Consider the following 21,040-nt stretch of genomic DNA (forward strand, 5'->3'; position numbering starts at 1 on the left):
AGTAGTACCAACTTCATAGGGTTGTTGTGAGGATTACATAAGTCAGTATTTACAAAATACTAAGAGTGTCTGGTGCACGGTAAACACTATGTAAGTGTTAGCTGCTAGTGTTAAAATACAATAAAGAAAAGCATACATAATATACAAAAACTTAGAGATCATAGCATAGAGAATCATTACTAGGTTGTTGCAGAAAATAAGAGATCAATGGGCTGAAGTTTCTGGGAAAGGCCTTGAAAATGAGCTAGGACTGTTCATTGAAAAGATTCTGATAATAGAGATAAAAATGGAAGGAATTCCACCACAGTATAATAGCACAAACAGACATACAGGAACAGGTATGGAATAAAGGGAAAGGAAGACTGGGTTGGTTGACGAAAATAAAGGTGGATAAAGCTGGGAAGGTAGATTAATGCAACTTATGCAGACTCTTTTATGCTGAAGTGATCAATTAGATTTGAAATGATAGATAATAGGAATCTTTTTAAGGATCTAAATAGAGAAATGGCACGAGAAGGTAACTTCGGAAGATTTCTGCTTGGATGGAATGAAAGAGATGAAAAGCACAGCTGAAGAATAAAGGAGATTTCTATTTTTGCCCCTATGGATGGAGAAGGGAACTTATTTATGCATCAATACACTTCAATGATCTTACATACTTTTAAATATATAATGCTATTTCATAAAGCTGATGAGGGGCAAATTAGATAACACTTGAAAGCACTTTATAGGCTAAAAAGTACTTTAAAAGTGCTAATATCACTACCATCATAGTTGCTATAAAGGCATTTTTTTTTATACTTTAAGAAGAAAACATAAAATATGTGGCCAGTGACAAAGAACCAAGAATGAAAAGATCAGGACTATATAGACTATGATTAAACCACTGAAAAATGTATATGGATCCATGTACCTTATCACAGTCCTAGTATCATTGAAGAATGAGGATGGCTCCACCTGGATAGAGATGGTATTCTACGTAGATGACAAGATACTTCATTGACCTTCTCAACACACCCACAAAGATGAAACCCTGAACAGAGAACTTGCCCTTTTGGATTGTTAAAAAAGTAATTTTAGTCAGTCAAAACATAATAATACTTAAGCTAGAGAGGTAGTGCATTATAGTACAGAGCCTGGGCTTAGAAACCAGGAGATCAGAATACAAATTCTGACTCTATCACTTTCTAGCTGATTCTTGAATAATTCACTTAATCAGTATTCTTAAATCAAACTGAGTGGTCTGAACCTCAGGATTTCCAGCTGGTAAGTGCACCAAACCTTACAGTGTTTAGATTGCCAAATCAAAATGTGAAAGCACTTTGTAAACATTTTTTTATAAATGATAATTTATAAGAATAATTATTATTATCTTAGGGTCATAGGCCAGCAGAGGATCCTGAAAGCCTGCTTACTTGTAACCTGATTTCTCCTACCGAGAGCCAGGAGAAGAGCTTTATCACTTCAATTTTGTATTGTTAGGATGTAAAAACTTGAGGTACTCCTTCTTGGGGGACAAGAGGTCAAGCAACAGATATACTACAGCAGAGAGAAGAAAAAAAAGCAAGCCTCACAGGAATCACAAAGACTATCAATGTTGACTATTCCAAGTCTTTGGAAAATTCTGTGATTTATCAGTCCTGGAGACTAAATTTTACATATGAAGTTGTCAAACAATGGTAAATAAATTAATAAAATAAAATAATCTGAAGTTGTCAGATTAATGATAAATAAATTAGGGAGGAGCCACTTTTGATTTTGCCTAAACTTTATAATCATTGGTTGTGGGATAAGGATAAAGACAGTTAAGTTCCTAATGAAAAAGGAGAAGACCCCACTAATGGATATATTCCTAATCCCTTCATTACTATGAGAAATATCTGTCAATGGAGGAAGATGGCAGTGGAAAATAGTACTCTAACAAATAAGGTTTCAATAACTACCAAGAATATTCTAAGTAAGTGACTAATAACCTCTTACCAGTGGAAGTATGAAATAATACGGAGTCCAAATTCAAAGATCCCCAAATTATTGAAGAATTTACTTTCTTTTTTTTTTCTTAGGAGACACAAACAACTTTAACAGTTCATGAAGTGGAAAATCTCCTTTTGCAGAACTGCCCAGAATTGCTAATAAAAATTAATCACTGCCCAAATCAGTAGCAAGACAAATTCTGATTTACCAATTTTCTCACTAATAAGCTGGAGCCCTGAATATTGACAAAAAAAAGTAAAACGAACACTCACCAATTTGTGAAGTAAATCATCTTTCTTATTGCAATGAGAAAAAATCCAACTTTTGAAGGTTTCAGCCACTTTTATCAGGATGCCTCGCTAAAGGAGATGAATGACATTACATAGGATTATTAAACTACAACCAGATAGCAGAAAAACTTCAAATAATTACATCTAATGAATCACAGTTTTTATCAGGGTAAGAAAGAAAATCATCCAGGTTCTATGTTTTGTCAGTATGTCTCAGCCTCCTTATTAGTTTCCAAATTTACTTACCTATCAAAATCACATGGATTTGATTTTAGTTAGAAACATATTCCTGGGCCCCAAACTGAAGGTTCAAATTCAGTAAGTTTGAAATGAGTCTTGAAAATGTGATTTTTAATGAGCCACCAGAAGTCATCTTGATGTAGCCCATTTATCTTCGGTATACTATAAACTATATCAAAATGATGATGGTATGTATTTCAGAGGAAAACCATAGGGTTCTCCAAGATTATTCCATAATACTAAGGCAGGAAGAAATTTTAATTTTATAAAAACTGTCTCATTGAAATAAAAAGCATATTATTGAATCACTCCCCAAATTCAATATACCGTAATAGCCCATTTCCTGAGCATGCCACCAAATGGAGTTTACATTCCTTGAGGGATTACTATATCTCAGGTACTGAAAAACAATCATGGGAAGGAAGATCAACACACATACCTGTTGTCAAGAACTTGATACAGAAGAGACAGTACAAATAATTACAAACCAATGTAAAGTGTGAAAAATGTGGGAAAAGAAGAGGCCAAGGGGAGCTAAACCCTAACAGATGAGTGGAAATGTAGCAACAAAGGAGGTTAGAACACTCTAGGCAAGGGAACTGGATAATTACAGGAGAGAGCCAGGGAAGAACATGCCATGGGGCTGGTGGCACAGTTTGGGACAGCTAAGACCCAAGGGAAAAAGGGAACTGGAATAAAGTTGAAAAGGTACACTGAGATGGGTTTGAAAGGACTTTGATCTCATATGACACATCTTTTAGATCTTATCCTGTAGGCTGTGAGGAGCCAACTAAGGTTTTATGCAAGGAAGTGAAATAATAAAGAAATCATTTTAGAAAAATAACTGGCAACAGTTCAGAGGCTGTACTGGCAGGGAATGACTGTAGCCAAGAGCATGATTAGGAGAGAAGTACAGCTAAATAATGTCATAGGCCTGCACTAGGATAGCAAAAATGGTAATAATTAGGGTTAGATTTTAGAGACATAGAAGCTGACTTGACATACTATTTTGTGACCAAATCAAGTTGGGACTGATGGGAAGTTGTAAGATAACTAGGAGGGTATAATTTGGAAATATAAAAAAATTTTGTTTGTTTGTGGGGTGCCCAGAAAAACTCTGTTTTAGACATGTTGAATCTGAGTTTCCTGGGGCACAGGTAGGTTGAACAAAGATCTGGAACTCAGCGAAGATGGAGAATAGACCATAAGTGGCCAATGAAGGCAAGAAAGAACCGGGCATCTCTCAGAGAAAAGAGATCAAGCAGAGAAAGGGCCTGATTCTAAACTTCCACTGCAGATACCAAAAAAGGGGGTCCTCATGATTTTTGTCTGTCTGATTATGGCAGCCAAGATTGCATGGGGGAATATAGGGAAAAACATGGAGTCTTTGCAACTCAGAAATAACCTTGTAAACAGTAAAGAGCGTACTTAATGTCAAATAAGAATCTTTAATATGAGTTTATAAGACATGTGTTCTCCTACACCCTTGCCTTCTGATTGATTTTTAAAAGCTTAAGGGTTAAAATTAATGAAAGGCAAACCAGTGATTCTTAAAAAAAAAAAAAAAAAGAAAAGAAAAAGAAAGAAAAGAATAATCACAGGAAAAGAAATCAGAAAAATATACAGACAATAAATATTCATGGTGAGAATATCAGTACAGATTACTCAGTACTTTACAATCACGTTAAAAAATAAAGTTAAAAAACCAATAAATGCTAAGGGCCATTTCATCACAAACTCATATAAAAAAAAATTGCTTTCCAAAAAAGAAATAAGCAACGAATACTTCACTGTTTGAACAGAATTTTGAGGGGAATTCTAAAAATATATCCACTGAGAAGGAACTATAGTACAGACATTTTCTAAAATTTAGTTGCCCCAAATTTAGAATAACTCCATTTTAGAAAAATATAGCTCATACAGTTGAAATGTGTAAGTGAAGACTAAACAAACTTTCTAGACATGTGGTAATTTTGAAAAATAACCTCTGGCTATGCTTTTTACTGTTCCTCAATTTCTGAGTCAATGACATTTTAAACCCTCATTTTATTCTATATAATAAAAGCCTAATATGCTAAGTGTCCGGTCATCCCGTTGTCTGTTCAACCAATCAAAGCGTAATATGCTAATGATATGTTAAGACCGCTCAACCGCTTGCTATGACGTGCACTGACCACCAGGGGGCAGATGCTCTGATTGGTAGGTTAGCTTGCTGCTGGGTCTGGACGATCGGGACTGGGCAAGACGGCCAGACATGCCATGGAGCCCTTCCATGGTCCCTCCTGGCAGGCCAACCTCCCGTGTACCTCCCCAGCCCCGATTGTGCACCGGTGGGGTCCCTTGGCCTGACCTGCGCCTTCCCGCAATCTGGGATGAGGGACCCCCCCACCCTGAGTCCATGAATTTCGTGCACCAGGCTTGTAGTTTATTTATAAACTAATAACATTTCTATATGTAAAAATACCTGTCATGAATGAAAGGACTGAAAACCTACAAGAAACACCACACACACACATACACACACACACACACACAGACACACACACACCACACACACACCATGAACACACCACACAGGTCAATGCAAGTTAATCCCATGTCCCTTTCTTTGTCTTTTCTTGTCAAGTAATCCAAAATTCAATTTTAATCTATAAATAATCTATTAGATATATCTGTGGGTTTTCCTTTCAAAACCCTCCCCAGGAACATCCATATTTGAAAGGACCAAGGAGCAGGAAGGGTTTAAGTACAGAGGACTAGCAAATTGATTCTGAACCATGTGAGCTCTAACTCTCCTAACTCTCACCCTTTGGGTATTGGTCAAAAACAAAGCAAAATAAAAAAACAAACCATTTCTTTGGTATTTACTCTGCTATTGCAAATGGGCCCAGCTTGGTTACCTCACTTTTAGGGATTTTTCAAAGAAGAACAGGAGAAAAGACCTCTATCGCCCTAGAGTAAATGAGTAATTGAAAACTTTCAAAGCTACCTCCTGAAAATAATTGATCTTGTAATAAAACACCGATTAAATTAGAATGCTCAAAAAATTAGGTAACCTAGTTATAGTTTTCTACTAAATTAGAATTCTTTGTATTAAAACAGAATATATTTTTTATTTTAATAAAGTAAAAGGACATAAATGAATTTAGGTTAATAAATTTTATAAAACACCAGAGACCTGGTGCATGAAAATTCGTGCACTTGGGGGGGCGAAGGGAGAGAGGAAGTTCCTCAGCCCGGCCTGCGCCCTCTTGCAGTCCAGGATCCCTTGGGGGATGTCTGCTTGCTGGCTTAGACCTGCTCCCTGTGCCTAAGCATCCGTCTCGCAGTCCGAGAGCCCTCACTCCTTACTGCCCGCCTGCTCACCACTCCTTAACGGTCAGCTTGCTGCTCCTTAGTGCTGCCTCGAAGTCAGGAGAGGCTCCTGCCACTGCTGCTGCGCTTGCCCAGTTTCTGGCTGAGCGGCATTCCCCCTGTAAGAGTGCACTGACCACCAGGGGGCAGCTCCTGTGTTGAGCGTCTACCCTGATGGTCAGTGAGTGTCATAGCGACTGGTCATTCCACTGTTTGGTCAATTTGCATATTACCCTTTTATTATATAGGATAATTTATGGAGATTCTTCTAGCATCTTAGCCTCATAATGCTGTACAGGAACTATGAGGTATGTATTATATAAAAATATATAATACTGCAAACATAAAGAGCACTAGAAATTGAGGTAAGTATACTCGCTCCATATCCTTGAAACTATGAAATACCTTATCAATTTGCTTTCTTATAATTTGTGCTCTTAATATAACAGGCCTAGTAGTTGGGTTCTCAATTAATGTTTTAGTGTATTTTTCTGGGCCTTTCCAGATAACTTCATTATTTAAATAAATAATATATTTTGATCCTCAACCATATTCATTTCTACTTATTATACAAATTACTCATGAGATAGTCTGAAACAGCAAGGTTTCATTTTTATCTAAACAGGCAGTTTTGTACTACTGATGAAATAAAAAATAAAGTCTTACCAGTGTGGGGGAGGACAAGGTGTTTTTTTGTTTTTGTTTTTTGTAAGGCAAAGAACAAAAGATTAAGTCATAGAGAAAGAGCATGCTTCCTTACTTTTGGCAGGGCTCTTGTAGGGGACTTTTGTTGTCCCTCTGCCACTGTGCATTTTTCTGCTTTTGGTGACAGAGAAGAACATATTTCAAAGTCTGTGTGTCCCAGATCCTGTAAGTACTGGTAAAGTGGAGAATTCTGAAAGAGACATCAAATAAAACATATATCAAAATCATTATTATTTCAAGTTTTAGAGGCCAAATTCAATACCAAATGTCACTATCATGACCAGTATGCCCAAATTCTTTAAGGTTTAATCTATAAAAAAGCAAATTATGTCACAATATCATTTTTTTTTTATTGCTTAAAGTATTACAAAGGGTATTACATATGTGTCCTTTTCAATATCATTTAACATAAAAAACATACACCAACAAACAGTTTAACAAAGGGATCCAAAAGGGGGGAAAACTCTAAATAAAACACAAATATTTTTGAGTGAGCATCAGCAAGGAATATAAATAGATTTGTTAAGAAATTTCTTTGTCTGAATTTTTGTAATATTAGAGTAAACTGCTTCAAAATAGCCAATCCTGGCTATATATAGCTCCTATGAGGACCTATTAATTGAAGGCAAGAAGAATTAGGAAATGATTGTACTGTATTAATTATAATTGTATCATACCATCATATTCACTGATCCAGTCAAGCACAAATATGTATTATTATACTATAGATAACACATACAGTACCCAGCACTATAAAAAAACTTAAAACTCCAAGAAAGTTAACTAAGATGAGCATATGTCCAAGCATATGGTAAATGAGAGACAGTGTAGTTAATAAAAGCATTAGAACACAGTGGTTAAAGACAGAAACTCTGGAGCCAGACCATAGATTCAAATTCTAATTCTTACTAGCTGGGTAACTATGGCAATTTATAATCTTTTCATGCTCCAGTTGTCTCAACTAAAGATAGGAGGAATAATATTACCTAGTTCATAAATATAAAGCACTTAGAACAGTACATGACACATAATAAGCACTCAATTTATACTTTAACTTTATATAGGCTATGTGAAAAGAGCACAGGTTTTGGAACAGATGGGGGAAAAAATCATCCCAATCCCACCAAACAGAAAGATCACTATCACTACTGGATGAAAATTTATGAGACAACTCTTTCTGGATAAAAAAAGCAAACTTTAATTTTAACTTTTAGTTTTCTCTAAAGTACAAAGCTAGTGATATGTTTAAAAATAACCTTGATTCCACTCAACAAATCTATCTATCTATATCCTTCCTATCTAATAATAGAGAAACATGGTAATTAACCATAACTTCACTACCCTTCCCATTGGCTAATCAGCGAGATAAGCAAATTAACTGCCAACCAAGATGGCGGCCGGCAGCCACACAGCTGAAGCGAACATGAGGCTTGGTTGCTCCAGTGACAGAGGAAGCCAAGGTTCCCCGCCTGCTGCAGCCCAGCTCTGAGCTCCAGATGCAACAATGTTGCAATTATAGAAGGTAAACAAACCCAGGAACCTGCTTTCAGCCGCCAGCGGGCTCAGAGCTTAGAGTGCCAGTGATGGCAACAGAATTTCAATTATAGAAGCTAAACAAACCCAGATACCTGCTTTCAGCCAGCCGCAGCCTCAGAGCTGGAGCCGGGCCTCAGCTCCAGTGACAGCTATAGAAGGTAAATAAATCCCAGAATAAAAAAAAAAAAAAGAAAGAAAGAAAAAGAGGCTGGGAGCTTCAGTTGCCTGCCAGCCTGAAAACGGCCCTCAGCCCCTCACCCAGACTGGCCAGGCACCCCAGTGGGGACCTCCACCCTGAAGGGGGTGTGACCAGCTGCAAACAGCCATCATCCCCTCATCCAGGCTGGCCAGGCACCCAAGCGAGACCCCCACCCTGATCCGGATCACCCTTCAAGGCAAACCAGCCAGCCCCCACCCGTGCACCAGGCCTCTATCCTATATAGTAAAAGGGTAATATGCAAACTGACCCTAACAGCAGAAAGACTGGGAATGACTGGTCACTATGACACACACTGACCACCAGGGGGCAGATGCTCAATGCAGGAGCTGCCCTCTGGTGGTCAGTCGCTTTCACAGCGGGGAGTTCTGCTCAGTCACAAGCCAGGCCGATGGCTGCCAGCACAGTGGTGGTGGTAGGAGTCTCTCTTGCCTCCTCAGCAGCGCTAAGGATGTCCAACTGCAGCTTAGGTCTGCTCCCTGCTGGCAAGTGGGCATCCCCTGAGGGCTGCCAGGCTGCCAGAGGGATGTCTGACTGCCAGCTTAGGCCCAACCCCCCGGGGAGCAGGCCTAAGCCAGCAAGTGGTCACCCCCGAGGGGTCCCAGACTGCAAGAGGGCACAGGCCGGATTGAGGGACCCCTTCCCCCGAGTGCACAAATTTTTGTGCACTGGGCTTCTAGTATATATATAAGAGGTTAATATGCAAAGTGTCCCCTAGGGAGTTCGATCGCTTGCTATGACATGTGCTGACCACCAGGGGGCTGCACAGAATCAAGGAAGGCCTCGGCTGGCAGCCGGGGAAGGAAAGCCCCAGCCGGCAGCTGGAAGACCCTGATCTGATTGGCCCTGGTCACTGGCCAACCTAGGGACCCTACTTGTGCACGAATTTTGTGCACCAGGCCTCTAGTCCTATATAATAAAAGCCTAATATGCTAAGTGTCTGGTCAACTGGTCGACCATTCAACCAATCAAAGCATAATATACTAATGATATGCTGTTCAACCTCTCACTATGATGTGCACTGACCACCAAGGGGCAGACGTTCAGACCAATTTAGCTTGCTGCTGGGGTCCGGCTGATCGAGACTGAGTGAGATGGGCTGGACACACCCTGCAGCCCTCCCATGGCCCCACCCTGGCTGGTCAACCTCCTGCGACTATCCCTGCCTTGATCATGTACTGGAGGGGCCCTCGGCCTGGCCTGCACCCTCTCGCAATCTGGGACCCCTAAGGGGATGTCGGAGAGACGGTTTCGGCCCAATCCTGAAGGCCAGGCCGAGGGACCCCACTGGTGCACAAATTCGTGCACTAGGCCTCTAGTAATTAATATTTTAAAAAGACCTTATGTTAGGTGTCAGAGATACAAGAGCAACTATCACCAAAACAACAGATAGCAACATACCTGACACAATACTATGTGGCAAAAGATTAACTAAGCATTACATGCATCATTTTAGATAAGGCTCACAATCTTACCTAATAATAGACAAACATGTAAATTGACTGTACCTTCGCTACGCTAACCAGCCAATTAGGAGAATATGCAAATTAACCTAACAAAGATGGCGGGAAATTTGCATACGTAGGCTCCAAGCGGTATAGTGAAGCCTCATGGCCCCGAGGCCGGCGGCACAGCGAAGCCTCACAGCTCCGGGGCCGGCTCTGGCCGGAGCCCGGCCAGAGCGAAGGCCTGGGTGCCGGGTGCTGGAGGAAAACCAGTGCTAGAAGCCAGGGGATAGGAAGGCCTATTGCACGAATCTCCTCATGCAACAGGCCTCTAGTCTATACTAATAAAAACCTAGGTGACCCTCACGTGAGATGTTGTCACAGATGGTTGCCACAAAATGGCCATGCGCACAGTGGAGGCAGGGCCCATCAGCCGTTCCACGTAGTGATTCCTGGGGGTCCTGCGGCTCCACGCGGCACAGAGGAGGCCGGTCCCAGTGGAGGAGGTGGGTCGTGGCAGGGGAGGGCAGTTGGGGCTATCGGGCCAGCATTGGAGGGCAGTTGGGGGCAATCGGGCTGGCAGGGGAGGGCAGTTGGGGCGATTGGGCCGGCAGGGGAGTGGTTAGGGGGTGATCAGGTTGGCAGGCAAAAGCGGTTAGGGGCAATCAGGCAGGCAGGCGAGCGGTTAGGAGCCAGTGGTCCCGGATAGTGAGAGGGATCCCCCGAGGGATCCCAGATTGGAGAGGGTGCAGGCCGGGCTCCCTCCAGTGCACGAATTTTGTGCACTGGGCCACTAGTCTATAATAATAAAAGCATAATATGCTAATTAGACCAGACGTCCTTCAGGATGACCTTCCGGACAAAAAGCTGGGGCTGAGAGGGAAGCCTGGGTCCCAAGTGCCAGAGGAAAGCCAGTGCCAGCAGCCGGGGGAAAGAAGGCCTACTCTTGCACAAATTTCATGCATGGGGCTTCTAGTAAACTCTATAAAATGTATCATCATCACCATCATCTATTGTTATTCCCATTTCATAGTTGAAAAAACAGATTCACTCAGGCCTATCCTGTATTTGGAATACAAAGTATTCATTATTGCTCTTCTGTTTAATCCCTAAGGAAAAAAAATCTGATATAGATATTCTATTTTGCTACTCTGTGAGCTGTGACATAAACTGGAAAAGAAAAGGACATTGGGGCCAATGCTGACACAGCATTATAATTTGCATAAAAAGAAGTTTGGACTCATCCCCACCCCCAAGCCTCTTCTCAAAGAACAGTTAGCAGTCAAGAGTGTGCCTCACGAGTTCAAGTGAGTCTTTAATTAGGACAGGAATCAGCAAACTAAAACTGTTGGATTAGATTTGTCCCCCCTTCTATGCCTATTTTTATATGATTGGGGAACAAGAAATGGTTTTTACGTTTTGAAATCGTTGGAGAAAATATCAAAAGCCTAATATTTTGTGATACATGAAAATTATAAGTTAAAAATTTTCATAAATAAAAGTTTTATTGGAATATAACCACACTCATTGATTTATGTATTATCTGTGGCTGCTTTTGCACTATACCAGCAAAGCTAAGACACAGACCATATGGCCTGCAAAGTCTAAAATATTTACTATCTGGCCTGTTATAGAAAAAGTTTGATGACCCTTGAATTAGTGTAACTCTATTTTGATCCATCTTATTTATTGTTCTTCCCCATGGAAGTTCATTTGAAGAAAGGATTCTACTGCCTTAAAAACAAGTTGTTTTTTTTAAGTATGTAAACTTTTCAAAAGATCATCCAAGTGAACTAGCATTCTTGTTCTTTTGCGGCTCTGATAGTTCACAGTTCAGTTTGAAAACACAGACTGAGTAATTCAAGGCAATATTTGAAGGTCAATATGGGTGATCCAAACTGAGTATGAATGCTTAGCTGATGTGCAGAATATACAGTATTAATGTAAATAATGTAATTTTAATGAAAAATGCTTTTTTTCCAAAGTGGGGAAAAAGAAGGAATTGAGAAGAGTGGATTGTTTTACATTTTTGCAAATCTCTTTACTGTCTGGTTTAATAGGAAATAGCTGGATTCTTGTATTTGCCTCTGCATTCATTCTGCTGCAATTTATTGTTTTGGATGAAGTATATAAAGAAAATCACACCTTTAACAGATGTACAGTTGGAAAGGGAATAGTAATTTAAGTCTTTTCTGATAATCGTATTATCAAAGAATAGCTATATTGATGAGTTTTTCATACTCTGAACATTCACAAGAGAGTAAAAGTGAAAAAGGCAGATAATACCTTGGTATTAAAACCTGATTGTCCAATATAAAATAACTTATTTTTGGTTTTCTTTTACAAGAGCAAGGTGAGGCTCCCTATTGTAACAGCCTTCATTCATATATTTGAAGGTTTGGGGCTATTAGGCTTTAGACTAATAGATATTTCTATGTATCACATAGTGAGCATTATTATAGGTTGATGGCAGCTTTAGAAGGGATTTTGTGTGTGTGCAGAGGGTAAGGCAGAGTAGGTGGTGATAGGTAATTTTCTCTATTATAACTTTCCTTCCTTGGTTCAAGCAAAATAGAACCACAAATGTTTCAGTTAAGCTGTTTTCTTGAAGAGAAATCATCAGCACTAAACTCAAAATATAATTCTGTAGTATTGGAGAATGTTACTGCTGCCAAAAGAAATATGAGAAACCCCAGACACAGCATGTGGGAGCTTCTCCTCAGGAAATCCTTGTGGTTAACGATTCCTGTAAATTTCAGCTGACAGAAAACACACATCATAGTACCAGAAAAATTTTGCTAAATGAATGATAGCCAAGAGTTTTTGGTTGTGCTAAGATTGTTCTGATGGTTGAAACATATTCTTGTAAGAAAAAAGAAATAAAAATAGACAAGAAAACAACATTTTTGCTGAACAAGCATTTCAAGAAAATGACTCATTTAAATCCTAGACTACTTATACTTCTGCACCCCCTCCCCCATTAAACATATCAGACCCCACTCTAATGGTATATAAAGTCTGAACCACTCTAAAGCACTGTTTATTTTCTGCATGATTTATGATGCATTCTGCAGAAGTGCCAATACCTTTATTGCTGGTTTGCATTTAAGAAGGAAGATTCCTGGCCAGCATGGCTCAGTGGTTGAGCGTCAACCTATGAACCAGGAGGTCATGGTTCAATTCTCATTCAGGGCTCAGGTTGTAGGCTTGATCCCCAGAAAGGGGAGTGTAGAAGGCAGCCGATCCATGATTCTCTCTCATCACTGATGTTTCTTTCTCTTTCTCCCTTTCCCTCCTCTCTGATGTAAAAAAAAAAAGCCCTAGCTCAGTGATGGCGAACCTTTTGAGCTCGGCGTGTCAGCATTTTGAAATCCCTAACTTAACTCTGGTGCTGTGTCACATATAGAAATTTTTTGATATTTGCAACCATAGTAAAACAAAGACTTATATTTTTGATATTTATTTTATATATTTAAATGCCATTTAACAAAGAAAAATCAACCAAAAAAATGAGTTCACATGTCACCTCTGACACACGTGTCATAGGTTCACCATCACTGCCCTAGCTGGTATGGCTCAGTGGATAGAAAGTCGGCCTGTGGACTGAAAGGTCCCAGGTTCGATTTGGTCAAGGGCACATACCTTGGTTTGATCCTCAGCCCTTCCACACTCTGTCTCTGCCTCCCTTCCACTCTCTCTAAAAATCAATGGAATAATATCCTCCAGTGAGGAGTAACAAAAATAAAGAAGGAAGATTAGTGTAGAAATAGAGGGAAGAGTGAGGGGTAAATGCTTTTATTATTTGGCTCTCTTCTAAACTGCTTTAAACCCTCACAGGTAGAACAAGTTGTAACCTTTCAGTTCTAGCCAAGAGAGAAGGACAGGCCAAACATGGAAGAATTAGGTAGCCTATTCTATAACAGACATTAACTGAACATCTTCTTTGTGCAAGGTAATATCTGGGCACAGGGAAGAAAACAAAACAGATGAGATCCTTGTTAAAAAGTTTTATTCTATGATACTTCTGATAAGACCATGGTATACTGGCTTTCAACAATACCATCAAAAATACTGAGTGGTCTGGTACTTTTCAGGTAGGCCACTATATTTCAGGAAAATCCTCTCTTAATCACAGCTACTCTCAGGGCTGTATACCCTTTTAGAAAAGCAAATTGTAGTCTGTAACAACTACTGGCCAAATTCTGATTCTGGTTCCTCACAAAGTATCTGCTCAGTCTTCTAGATGTCAATGACTCAGTGCTAACAGCATTCCACTGGCTAGAAAAAAGGGAACTGAAATGACAAGCTTCATTTGTTCATGTATCACTAATCAAATATTTATTGAGCACCTATTATACGTCAGGCACCAGAGTTATAGTAGTTTTCTGCCATTAACTTCTCTCTGGGGATGCTCAAGAAAAAGTTAACTTTTTCCCTACTTATAAAAAGGGAACTAAGTTCAACTGCTCAACTTCACAGATTTTTTTGTTTTATTTTTGAGTTAAAAATGCAAACAGTACAGTCCTAGCTGGTTTGGCTCAGTGGATGGAGCATCGGTCTGGGGACTGAAGGGTCCTGGGTTTGATTCCAGTGAAGGGCACATGCCTGGGTTGCAGGCTCAATCCCCAATAGGGAGTGTGCAGGAGGCAGCCGATCAATGATTCTCTCTCATCATTGATGTTTCTATCGCTCCCTCTCCCTTCTTCTCTGAAATCAATAAAAAAATATTTTTTTAAAAATGTAAACAGTACAAAAAGATATAAAATGTGAAATAACTTTCTTTATCCTATCTCTGACCCCTACTCACTCTCCCCAAATGTAACAAACATTCTTTAGTTTGTGAATCGCTTCCCCCACCCCCCAATTTAGTGCCCATTTATGATTGAAAGTGGTTGGCAATGGAGGGACCAAGATGATTCCTAGATTTCTGGTTTGAACAATTAGGTGGTGCTATTTACTAAAATATAAAGTAATGGCAGAGCAACAAATCTGAAGAGGAAGGTGATGAGTCAGAGGTACCTGTGAGATATTCAAATGTGAATAACTTGGACCTAAAGTATCTGGACCTAAAGATTCTGGAGATCAGCCTAGTTTGAATGTAGGGATTTGAGTTTATAGCAAATAGGTATGGCGACAAATCAATATGGTAGCATATAGTTATGGAAATCTGGAGTAGGTAAGCTCAGTTAGAGATAATACATAGTATGAGAAGATGAGAGGGCCCTAAGAGAGATCAGTATTTTGGAAAAGAGTAGTGAAAAGCTGGAAAATAATAAGGTTAACAGTAAAAATAGTTAACATTTGTTGAGTTGCTTATATGCTTAGGCATTACAGTTAAGCATGTTTTATAATACCCAATTTACTCCTAACAAACTTCTGAATACTACTATTCATATTTTAGAAAGAAATTGGGGCATATGGAGGTTAAATAACTTGTCCAATGTTACCCAGAAGAATGTGAAGCTAACTGGTCTGACTCCAAAGCCCACACCCTTAACCAAAACACAAAATTGCCTCTTTGAGAAAAAAGGAGATTTAGAAGGAACAACCAAGTCTTCTCTCTCAAGTTCATCTTGCTGTTTTAAAATGTAGGTTATTATTCAGGTGTGGTGAGGCCAACAGATTAGGAGACAACTGCCATTGAAAAGATAGTTTGTTACACTCATAGATCCTCAGAAGGGGGCAGGCCATGCTGGAGGAGAGGGCACATGGGCAGCACCAGGTTGTCCTCATCTCAAATTAACCCCCGTTCACTGGTGGCTTTAGTCCCTTGAATCTAGAAACACAAATTTTGAATCCCCCTCCCCCCCACTCCACCCCGCCCATGAATATATTTTGAAGAGTGGCAACTCCTTCAAACCTTCATAGAACTGGTATTCTTATGATCTACAGGCTCCATGATTTTTCTGTTGACTCATCCTTAAGAGAGTTCTATATTTATTAGACTTGGGTTAACAAAGTAACAATTAGGAATAATTCAGGCAGAAACCAGAGGGAAATTTTCAGGTATAAAATGCAAAGAAGAAGAATCAAAAGGCAGATCAATTTAGAAATCTAGTTACCAACGGTGAAAGAGCCATATAGCAGGCATTAATATGAACAAGATCACAAACAAAATAAAGCAAGTATTCCAGTGCGGCAGTTTCCCATAGGCTATGGGGTTCATAGGTAGTGGGAATCTGGAAATGGCCCTTGACCTGCTCCCCCCTCTACAGCAGAGTTTACCTCTGGTTTAGAGATGCCAGCAGAGGCAGCTAATTCTGTTTGATACTACCCAGATGCAATTTTTTTTTTTAATCACAGGAGGATATCAGTGTAGGTTCTCATCTGTTTGGTTAACCCCTTCCCCACCATATCTTTCCCAAACAACAGCAGCAGTGAACATGGGTCAGGCACTATTCTAAGCATTTTTACAGACTAACTCATCTCCTCTTTGCAATAACCTTATGAGCCAGAACTCATTTAAGATAAAAGGAAACGAAAGCAAGCATGGAAAGACCAAGTAACTTGGCCTCGGACCTGTCATAAATGATAGAGCCAGGATTTGAACCTAGGCAGCTGAGCAAGAGCCAAATCTGTTATTTTCTCTGCTACAATGCAAAAAACTTAGAGTAAATAAGTTCATTAACTTAGTCTAATATAGTATTTTGTATAATTTGTATATTTTTAAAACTAGAAGCTGGACTTGTAATTTTAAAATCATTTAACAGATTAAGTTAGAAAATTTACAATAGGTCAACATGTCTTCTGATAATATCTACATTTATTCCCAGTCATTTATGTTTCAGATGACCTATAATCCATATGTATTTGCCTCAGATTACACAAGCCTAGAAATTGGCTGCAAAGAATCTTGGGACTAAAAAAACAATAATACTCTATTCTTACAAATTACTTTCAAGTTCAGCTCATTGGGTTTAAAAAATAACTCTTATGCATGCATACAAGTCCTTTGGTTGCTCTCTAACCTCCTCCCTCCCCCTACCATTTATCTCTGGATCTATTCTTGTTCATCAAATTATGTTGATCATTATATTCCACATATGAGTGAGATCATGTGATATTTATCTTTCTCCGACTGGCTTATTTCACTTAGCATAATGCTTTCCAGTTCCTTCCATGCTGTTGCAAATGGTGAAAGTTCCTTCTTTTTTATAGCGGTATAGTATTCCATTGTGTAGATGTACCACAGTTTTTAATCCACTCATCTAATGATGGGCACTTAGGTTGTTTCCAAATCTTAGCTAGTGTAAATTGTGCTGCTATGAACATAGGGGTGCATATATATCTTTTCTGATTGGTGTTTAGCATAACCAATGGACACTGACACTGGGGCAGTGGGGGCTTGCCTGGGGTGGGAATGACTGGGCAGGGGGGGTCAATTGGGGAAAAAGGAAACATATGTAAAACTTTAGATTTGTCAATGTGCATGAATCCGTGCTGCACTGGACCACTAGTGTGGGATATAAAACTGAAACTCATGAACACAAAAGCAGTGTGGTGATTGCCAGAGTGATAGGGGTGGGGAGAGAAAGGGGTCCTAATATAAGGTGACCAGATTTGACTTTGGATTGTGGGCACACAGTGTAATATACAGATCTTGTAAACATAGAAGCCCACACCTGAAACCTAGATGTTCATGTTGACCAATATCACCCAATCATTGTAATAAGTAAATATTAATATTAAAAAGAAAAAAATAACTTATGACACGGGAGAGAAAATATGGCTCACATATGATAAAATTGATTTAATTTACAATAAACCCATATAAAAAATAAGAAAAAGATTTTAAAAACTGTAAAATGAGCAAAGGGTATAAACAGGCAGTTCAAAGAAAAAAAACATACATACTTTAATCAATAAAGAAATTTTTAAAAAAAGAATAAAGACAAGCTCATAAAATTTTCTCTAAAATAAAACTGCTTATCTACAAAAAACAAACAAAAAAACATGTTGGACTTTAACCTTGATTGAAGACATGCAAATTAAAGATAATTTTATCTGGTAGTTGGCAATAATTAAGAAGTTTGATCATATTTAGTTTTGCCAAGGGTATGAGGAAATAGATACTTCATACACTATTAGTGGGAATATAGCTATGAAAACATAAATGTATACACCTACTGAACTAGCAATTCTACTATGCATTTGTTCTATGGGTATAACTATAGAAGTCAGCTAAATGTACATATGAGAATACTGACTACTATAATCATTTAAGAACCCAATTATATTTAAAAAAGTTAAATTATACATTTCTATGTGTATTAGACATCTATTTGCATATATGTGTATATGAATATAATTATACTGAAAATGATCTGGAAGAAAACTGATTACAGTAGTTACTTGTGAGGAGAAAAGTGAAAGAAATTGGGGAAGGAAAGGGGGATTAAGGGAGGGCTGATGCTTTCCCTGTATTTGACTTTAAAAAATATATATATATTTTATTGATATTTTACAGAGAGGAAGGGAGAGGGTTAGAGTTAGAAACATCGATGAGAGAGAAACATCGATCAGCTGCTTCCTGCACACCCCCTATTGGGGATGTGCCCGTAACCAAGGTACATGCCCTTGACTGGAATTGAACATGGGACCATTCAGTCCGGAGGCTGACGCTTTATCCACTGAGCCAAACCGGTTAGGGCTGTATTTGACTTTTTACAATGAGAATATATTTATGTTATTTATGTGGAAAAAGGTACCCAGCATAAGGCTGATCTTAAAAAAAAAAAAAAAAAAGGTGTTGAATTGTTAGTTCAGCAGATTAATTAGAATGGTCCGGTGTACTTTTCTCTTTCAAAACTAATGAGCGCCCTAGCCCGGCAGCTCAGTTGGTTAGAGTGTTGTCCTGATATGCCAAAGTTTCAGGTTCATGTCCTGGTCACAGCACATACAAAAATCAACCAATGAATGCATAAATGAGTGGAACAACAAATCTCTCTCTCTTTCTCTCTCTCTCTCTCTTTAAAAAAGAAAAACCCACACCCACTAATGATCTACTCAACTATTACACAGTTCCTTGATTTAAAATGTATTATATCAAAGCCATACTATTAGGTCTTGAAAAATGCTAACTATTGTCAGATGCCAGATGATATTTGATCTCTGCAAGTGTATATTTAACACAAAAAGCAATAGGAAACTAGAGATAGCTACTAACTGAAGGCAGAAGGCAGGAAACATTGGCACAGGAACCTGAAATTGTAGAATTTTGTTAATGAAGACTTCACACCTATATAAATCTGTGCTTATTTAGAAGCCTTTGACTGTCATTCCCTTGTTAACAGAATTTATCAAATTACTTAGTTAACTTTTCTTTAAATGTTTGTATAAATTTTAATTCCTTCAGAAAAAAGTACTGAACTTTAAGTTATATATTTTTAAAATTTCCACCATTCCAATAGAACTTCTAAAAGATTTTGTATTCAAAACAAAATATTTAAGAAAAAAGATATCTGTAATTAGTTAGTAATTAGATTTGATAGGAATATTTGCCTGGAAACATTTATTAGCTACCAAAGTATTTTTTTAAATATTTTCTCTTTAGCTATAGCTTAAAGCTACAAATCTAAATGCAATTATCACATATAGAACATCATTAAAAAATGACTGAAAAGGATGAACTCCTGTTCTCAATTGCTATTTTCTTATTTCTTTCCAGGCTAATTGCAGAACATCAGAAAATAAGCTGATGAGGAAGATTGTCATTACCAAATTCTACAAGGTAGCTATTTTCTCTATTTTTAAGGAATAAGCTTTCAATATATACCAGTAAAGCGCTAAAACTGTCATAATTAACAAAATCCTACAAAGGAAAAGAAATTTCCCCATTACTATTAATGACATTGCCAATATGCTGTTTCTACGTATTTTTCACTTCTCTTTAATCAGTATACAATCAGAAAGTATAATTTGAAAGCAACCACTTATTGTCTTCCACCCTCCCCACCTTAAACCTTAATATAATAAAAATAGTACCTTGCAACGTACAAGATATTACAAAATAATAGGAAACACTTTTCGTAGCCTGCCCATCTCAACATAACTTCTAAATTATTATTCCAAAAGCCCCAAATCCAAGTGTGAATTGTTCCTCAATATCAGCAAAGCAAAATCTAATCATAGAATTCAAAAGATTAAGTAGGCTAAAAGGGTCCATAAAAATTAGTTCAACTAATTAAACTACTCACAGACAGCATAGTTCTAATTTCTCCAATTGACCTAGATGAAAAATTTACTGCCTCTTGCCCATGTTCTTTGATCCGTACACGTCTTTCTTTGATGGTTCCCACTTGTTTCTCCAGAACTATACTAGAAAATGGCCACTGAACCGGAGGGCGTGTCTTCATCATTACTAAGCATTTTCCTATCAGAAGCAGCTCTTTGAAAAACCTGAACATTTTCTTCAGTGCCACTCAGTATTACTCAGTAAATGCAGAAAAAGTAATAGGGAAAATGGTTTTTTTAAAAAATGCCTTTAAGAGGATATTACTTAATATTTGTGTTTACATAAAAGTTTTTGAAAACCAGGAGCAGGTATAACATATAAATTCAAAAATTTTCCTGACTACAGGCTTCTGATATTTCCAACAGAAATGCATCCCATCCAATTAATTTTTTTTCATCCAATTAATTTTATATAGAATGTTATAAACAACAAAACGTTAAAAAAGTAACATTTTTTTCTATATAATAATACAAATGTACTTAATTACAATATAGAGTCCAAAACAAAATAAATTGAAAGATGAAGAGATGCAAAGGGAGAAAGTTGATTTATACAGATTATACACTCAACTGACTGAAAATGAAGAACAGCAGAGACTTGGTCTTAAATAAGGGAATAGAAGATAGCAATAATGGATTGAGCTCTCCCTACCAATATCTGGTTAATCAACTGGCATATATTGGGGACTTACTGAATGCAGAGCAAAAGCAAGGTGAGAAATTAAAACTACCATTTTAAAGTGCTTCAGAAAAAAAAAAAATAGAGCCAGGTCAGACACATTGGCAAAATGTTGGGTGTGAGAAGAGCATGTAATAAACTTTAAAATGAGGTTTGGATATTAGTATATCACATCCAACCTTCTTTTCTATTTTCCTTATTCCTAATAATAATAATGTGGAGACAGAATTTGTGATTCTGTTAAGAGATAAAGCAAAGAATCTGTAAGGAAAAGTAAAAAAACCCCACACAGGGCAAAGTAGATGTACACTGAAGTAGGAAATCCACTTTAATAAAGGTGTTAAAGACATATTAATGGTTATGAATT

At 38.2% G+C, this 21,040-nt stretch overlaps 1 protein-coding gene across 8 annotated transcripts in view; it reads right to left on the minus strand.

Moving 5' to 3' along the window:
- VEZT (vezatin, adherens junctions transmembrane protein) overlaps positions 1-21,040 on the minus strand; it is a 76,515-nt gene that overhangs the window by 39,522 nt on the left and 15,953 nt on the right. For 4 of the 8 annotated variants that reach the window (XM_059681957.1, XM_059681956.1, XM_059681959.1 and 1 more), the window contains exons 2-3: positions 6,619-6,753; positions 2,247-2,333 (exon numbers count right to left, since the gene is read on the minus strand). In XM_059681957.1, coding sequence (XP_059537940.1) covers positions 2,247-2,333; positions 6,619-6,753 — 222 coding nt within the window. Of the gene's footprint in view, positions 1-913; positions 1,052-2,246; positions 2,334-6,618; positions 6,754-21,040 lie in introns of those variants that run through there. The other 4 variants (XM_059681961.1, XM_059681960.1, XM_059681963.1 and 1 more) reach the window with 4 other exon arrangements.

Source organism: Myotis daubentonii, chromosome 2 (assembly GCF_963259705.1).
Source record: "Myotis daubentonii chromosome 2, mMyoDau2.1, whole genome shotgun sequence".
Classification (NCBI taxonomy): Eukaryota; Metazoa; Chordata; class Mammalia; order Chiroptera; family Vespertilionidae; genus Myotis; species Myotis daubentonii.